Source organism: Sander lucioperca, chromosome 15 (genome assembly GCF_008315115.2).
Source record: "Sander lucioperca isolate FBNREF2018 chromosome 15, SLUC_FBN_1.2, whole genome shotgun sequence".
Classification (NCBI taxonomy): Eukaryota; Metazoa; Chordata; class Actinopteri; order Perciformes; family Percidae; genus Sander; species Sander lucioperca.
In genome coordinates, this window is record NC_050187.1 from 1,495,192 (window position 1) to 1,501,547 (window position 6,356).

A 6,356-nucleotide genomic window follows, 5' to 3' on the forward strand; every position below is an offset into this window, starting at 1 on the left:
GGGCTTAGGAGACCGTTTTGGGCTTTAGCGGAAAGGGGGGAGGGACTGAGAGGTTGTCGATGTTCAAGTTTTTTGGCTAAGTCCTGGATCTTCGTAATCCTACCTACGGCACCTTTAATAGCAATGCATCTTGGGAAAATAAAGGAAAAGACGGGTATTACACTGCAGCCAGTATATTACTGTAAATTAAAATAATACAGTAAAAAACTATGTCTATTTACAGTAAAATACCATAAAATTTTAAAACAGTATGCACACTGTAAATAAAGAGCAGATAACTGGCGAAGCTGCAGCCAGTATATTACTGTAAATTAAAATAATGCAGTAAAAAACTATGTCTATTTACAATAAAATGCCGTAAAAGGCTAAGCGCAACCATTAGCTCGTTAGCATGCTAACGCTAATGCTAACGCTAGCATGCTACCTCGTTCTCAATAGCAAAGCACTGCTACAACACACACAAGTTCACCATAATCTACAAAAGAACTACTTCCATGTGCGCCCTCATTTAGAAGTCTCCCAGCTAATCCTGCCTTGTAACTGACCGAAGTTGTAGAAACAGCCTTTCTTTTACTGTCTATGGAGCTAGCTAGCTGACATGATCTACATCTGAGCTACTGCACATGTGCAGTGCAATCAAAGATAGTACAGAAGAAGAAGAAGAAGAAAAGAGGTCTCACTCTGTAGCTAAAACAAAGACCAGGTGAAAAGAGGATCTGCAGCAGTGAGATAGAGCACTGCAGTACAACAAAAATATGGTGTTTTTTGAAAATTAAACCATGTAAACCTATTCTGGTACAACCTTAAAATACAATTATGAACCTGAAAATGAGCATAATATGGCTGCTTTAATATATTATCTCCTGGTCGGTTTTCTAGGAACTCATAATTATGTAGCCTACTTTATCCTCCTATTGTCAGGAATGACTCATCATTAGGTCATTCCTGAGTCATTCTTACTTGTTCCTTGGTAACTACTCATATTTTTGTGTACCTTATTGTTAAGCGTTAAAGATTTTGAATTTTGGTTGTTTGCTTTGGTCTTGGAGATTTCAACAAGTATGCTTGAATTGCATGAAGTGTGAACTTCAGCTAAATGTCTTCCTGTTTGAATATCATTTAAGCGCTTGTGATTATTGTAGTTAACGGTTACAGCCACAAACATGGGGAAACTAAGCCCATTTCTTTTTTATAGATTAAGCAGCTCTTTAATGTGAGCAGTGTCAGTGGGGGCCTGTGTAGCTACAGGGGTTCACATTTACAGCAGAGCAGCTCACAGCCCCGGGTCGGCACTTTACACATCCCAAAGATGAAATTAAAACCTACGTGGAAAAGGGAATGTTTCTCCATTTGGGAGCGGGTATCAGATGAAGACATCACATCCATCAGCACGGATGTTGAGTTCACTGATGAAGAATAAAACGGGCTTGAGGGCAGGCGGGAGGCCCGCTCTGAAAAGATCCAAGACGAGGCGTATAATCAAATGTCACAGCATGACCAAAGCATGAGTAAATTAGGAAATAAAACTGTCCGAGGACTTTGTCAGAGCTCCAAAAGGCTGTGACTGCAGATGGCCTCCATAAACTCCTCTGATCAATCATCCATCTTTTTTATGGCCTGCTACTAAATGTTTAGCTGTGGGGCGACTAATAGACAAACTCTATCTATCTATCTATCTACCTATATATCTATCTATCTATCTACCAATATATCTATCTATCTATCTATCTATCTATCTATCTATCTATCTATCTATCTATCTATCTATCTATCTATCTTTTGGATTATTGCTACAGATGCATGAACCTCTATGGGAATTGTTACCATGATTGTTATTGCTATTATAATTTCCTTTTCATTGTTCACACAACTTCCTGAGGATCACTTTTCCATGTCCCAAAATGCAATAATATTAATAATAATATAAGCTACCATAAGGGCTTAGATTATTAGATATGAATAACCCTATCATATTTGACTGTATTTATATTTATTTCCCAATTTAGTTTGAGCAGCAACCGTTTATTATTGAAAACAACCCTGAAAACAAAAAAAATAAAGCTGTAAACTCCATCTGCTGAAGAAAACCATGAGTGAAAAAGTACTGGAACCTTGAGGTGTTGTGTTTGCATCCTTAAACTTTATACTATTGTTTACATTGTAATAAATGATATGTAAGAGAAAGACAATATCTGACAAGGTATGAAGAAACACAATGATTTATATTGCTTCAGAATGTTTTAAGGAGACAGATTTTTCAAGATATGGCATTTCTAAAAGGATTCCTGTGTGTAGTGTTTGCTTCCTGTCTCTATATTTTGATGGGTTCAGGTTATTAATGAAGAATGTGAAACCGTTACCCCTCCTGTTGTCCTCGGGTCAAATTTGACCCATTTTCATAAAGTCTCTATATCAAAAATGTTGGTTTCTTTCAACCAAATTGTCCAAATAACGTACAAATAACGTGGATGGTTCCATACAACGCTCTTCAGTGTAGAATAAATGATCAGTTCAATACTTTCAATTCATTTGGGTGTTTTATTAGATTGTATAGCATTTGAAAAAAAAATGATAGAAGGTTGAAAAAATTGACAAAAATGATTCAAAAACGTGGGGAAAAAAACAAGAAACAATTCAAAAAAAAAATCGACAGACATCAGAAAAAGTGACAAAAAAAGTCAGAAAAAGCTTCAAACATTTGATTAAAAACCCAACAAAAACGTTAAAAAAAAAATGTAAAAAAAAATTGGCAGACATGGGAAAAAGTGACAAAAAAGCTTCAAAACGTCAAAAAAGCCAAAAAAATAAATAAATAAAAAAAATAGCCCAGAATGACAAAAAGCTGCGTGGTCGACGGGAAGACAACACGAGGGTTAAGTATGTCGCAGGTATTTTCAGGAAAGCACAATTAAAGTTGTGTCTTGATATAATCAGCAGCTGAGTTTTCCTCCGGCCCTCCGTGCTGTGTCTGTGGGGGAGCTGCGCTCTTTGGTCCTGAGTTATAGCTCGGTGGGGGGGTGGAGGGGTGCTCAGATGCCCTCCTCTGTCACTCTGCCTGTCTCTCTCAAGTGATACCATGCTGATAGATGGCTCTCTGCGCAGCACAGCGCGCTCTCCGATTTCCCACTTGCAGTCAATTTTTTTAATTTTTTTTTCGATGAGCGGCGTGATGGGAGTTTATGTTTATCATTTGCGTGTCTGGGTGTAATTGGCCTGAAGATTGACGCAGAGCGGGTTTATCCAAATTGGCACGAGCTCGCCCGGCGATCAAACACGCGGTGCCAATTATGCCATGTATGCAAATGAGGACAATATCACGTGGAGACAACATTTGCATGTTTTGTGACAAATTATCTAATTTTAGAGAGAGAACGTGTTAAGTGGGCCTGCTCTACTTTCTAATTGGACTCCTCCCCATCCGTAGTGCCCTCTAATTACAGAGAGAGAGAGAGAGAGAGAGAGAGAGAGAGAGAGACCTTACATTCAGCTATAAGTTGTGGTGGTCAGTCGCTGCTGTGTATGGTGCACCATTATCCACCGGATGGGTTCGCCTCGTGCCTCGTTGTGCGTCACCCTGGAAAAGTGTCTGGGAGACGTTCAGGGACTGGAAGTCCAAAGTGTCCCTGCAGCCTGCAGCTCGGCGGCCAACATGCGGCTGCAGAAACACCTGTGACCCGAGCGGATTATCCTTTCCTTCTCCTGTTATCTTTCTGTTTCACTTTACCACAGCCTGTCTGCTTGTCCCCCGCTTTAAATCGCTCGTCTCTAAATTACCACAGTCAGGTGTGACCCGCTGAGCCCAGCAGAGCCGCGATGAACTCTAAGAGCGACTCCAAATGCCCCGCGGTGCTGGAGGAGAGGAGGCGCAGTCCGTTGGATCAGCTCCCGCCGCCGGCCAACTCCAACAAGCCGCTGACGCCTTTCAGCATCGAGGACATCCTCAATAAGCCGTCTGGGAAAAAGTGCTGCTCCCTGAGCGTAGTGGCGCACACCATCTCTCCCGGAGAGAAGCTGCCCCCGGCGGGTCACAGCCTGCCCGGCCGGCCGCTGCTCAGTCAAACGTCCCCGCTCTGCGCGCTGGAGGAGCTGGCCAGCAAAACCTTCAAGGGCCTGGAGGTCAGCGTCCTGCAGGCTGCCGAGGGTAAGAGACTTGTTTTTTTTTTAATGGGAATTATAGGCACGCCCGTTAATTTTTACTAGTATTACATAGCAGTATTTCCTTTTCTGAAAACTGGTGTAAAAAATAAAATAAAATAAAAACTCAAGTTGGAGGCCGCGTGCTTTAAGGAGAGAAAAGACGCGACATTTTGTAGCCTATTTATTTTTATTTTTTATTTGTGATTCCAGAATAATTCTGCAGCTTTTGTGTTAAATAAACGTACAGTAACCGTAGCCTAACCACTTGATCTAATAGCGTAACATTCGCTTGATAAGGCCATTTATAGTTAAACACTAAAGACACGTAGGCCTGTAACATTATGGCTTCAATGGATTACTAAAATAAAAGAGTTCAATTTAAATAATATTTAAAGCGTAATGCATTCCCTTAAGAGAGATTTTATTTTTATTTTTATTTTTATATTTGCTGTTTTCCGAATTAATAATATCATTTTCATGAACACTGTTCTGTTTGTCTGCATCAACGAGGTACCAGATAGAGAGATAGATAGATAGATAGATAGATAGATAGATAGATAGATAGATAGATAGATAGATAGATAGATAGATAGATAGATAGATAGATAGTGAGACGTGTTCTGTCTGTCTGTGTAAGTAGGCCTATAACAGCTGTTTGTACTCTGCTGGTGCCCCGTTCTTATGTGAGTGCTCTATACATGTATTCTTTGATTTGAACCAGGAGCCCTGTGTTGTTGGTATTTAGCCTTGCTGAGGCTACTGCATGCATGGTTGACTCGATATATGAATTCAGAAAAGCAGAAGATTATTTTCATGAACACGTATATCAGAATTGATGAGGTAAACTCGTTAATTCAGAAACACAGAGCTGACTTTATAAACATTTTTTTTCATACTAACGAAAATAACTGTATAATTTAAATCAAGGGGAGTCTCGTTTTACACATATAAAATAATATCTGGTGGAGCAGCATCCTATTGTTTAAAGCATTCACACCATACTATTTCAAACGCAATTTGAAATAGTATTTAATATCAATATTTGATTGCGACTAATCAAATATGCTGCCATAATCCAGAATAATGTGTTTGTCTGTATCGCTACAGTAGTGTCTCTGTGTGTGCTCGTGTGTTGTTGATGCGTCCTAATGTGTGTCTATATGCACTTTTACCTATATGTCTACTGTGTATACTTGTGTTATGTTTTTCTCATGCTATCAACCTGCCAGTAGTCATGGTCTGGAATAGTGGTTGTGTCCTTTTTACTTGTCTATGCCTATGTCTTTCTTGTTTTACATGTATGTGTATTTGTTGTATTGTTGTAGCGTATCTAATGTTTTAAGCCATTAACCTGCTATAGGGACTGCAGATGAAAATTAGCCTGTATGGCTAAATCTGGCACATTTAAATGTTGGACTCTGTACTAATGTTGATTAAAGTGCGTCGTCCCTTTTAAATAAATAAATATTTAAAAAAAAAAAAAAATCTAAAATTGCGTTTTAACTATAGTTTTAATGAATACTTATTATCATGCAGGGAAATGGATCATCAGTCATTCTACCTTAGCAGAATTTGAGTTGTGACAAATATTTATGGACGCAAGTGCATGTTTTCACATAGGCCGAAATAGGCTATGACCTCATTTTCCCCCTCTTGTCTTAGGCCGAGACGGCCTGGCGCTCTTCGGCCAGAGGAACACCCCTAAGAAGCGGCGGAAGTCCCGCACGGCGTTTACCAACCACCAGATCTACGAGCTGGAGAAGCGCTTCCTGTACCAGAAATACCTGAGCCCGGCAGACCGGGACCAGATCGCCCAACATCTCGGTCTGACCAACGCGCAGGTCATCACCTGGTTTCAGAACCGGCGGGCCAAGCTAAAGAGGGACCTGGAGGAGATGAAAGCGGACGTGGAGTCCGCCCAGGTCGCAGGCGCTGTGGCCCTCGAGAAGCTCTCCAAACTGGCCGAGCTGGAGAAGTGCGCGGCCAGCGGTATGGGCGGGGGGGCTGTTTCCGAGCCCGAGCCAGTCTCCTCCAGGTCCCGCCGAGACACCACCGAGAGCCTCGGCTCCAGCAGAGCGCACATGTCTCCTTCTTCACCCGCACCGTCGTCGTACACAGAACGGCTGAGCAGCAAGTGTTGCTCAGAGGATGAAGATGAGGAGATTGACGTGGATGACTAGGGGGGGAGGGGGGGGGGGGCGGGGGGTCACACCGTGTAA

At 41.4% G+C, this 6,356-nt stretch overlaps 1 protein-coding gene across 1 annotated transcript; it reads left to right on the plus strand.

Annotated features, from left to right (window-relative positions):
* The first annotated feature begins 3,555 nt into the window (after positions 1–3,555).
* On the plus strand, positions 3,556–6,317 carry lbx1a (ladybird homeobox 1a). The gene is made up of 2 exons (XM_035992142.1): positions 3,556–4,141; positions 5,800–6,317. Exons 1-2 carry the CDS (start codon positions 3,814–3,816, stop codon positions 6,315–6,317), a joined length of 846 nt encoding a protein of 281 aa, XP_035848035.1. The 5' UTR covers positions 3,556–3,813.
* The last annotated feature ends 39 nt before the right edge of the window (positions 6,318–6,356 follow it).

Bases quoted from the DNA above. Each gene is read 5' to 3' on its own strand.
- lbx1a (XM_035992142.1), top strand. From the start codon at position 3,814: ATGAACTCTAAGAGCGACTCCAAATGCCCCGCGGTGCTGGAGGAGAGG. The intron at 4,142-5,799 runs GTAAGAGACTTG...CTCTTGTCTTAG, and splicing joins CGTCCTGCAGGCTGCCGAGG to GCCGAGACGGCCTGGCGCTC.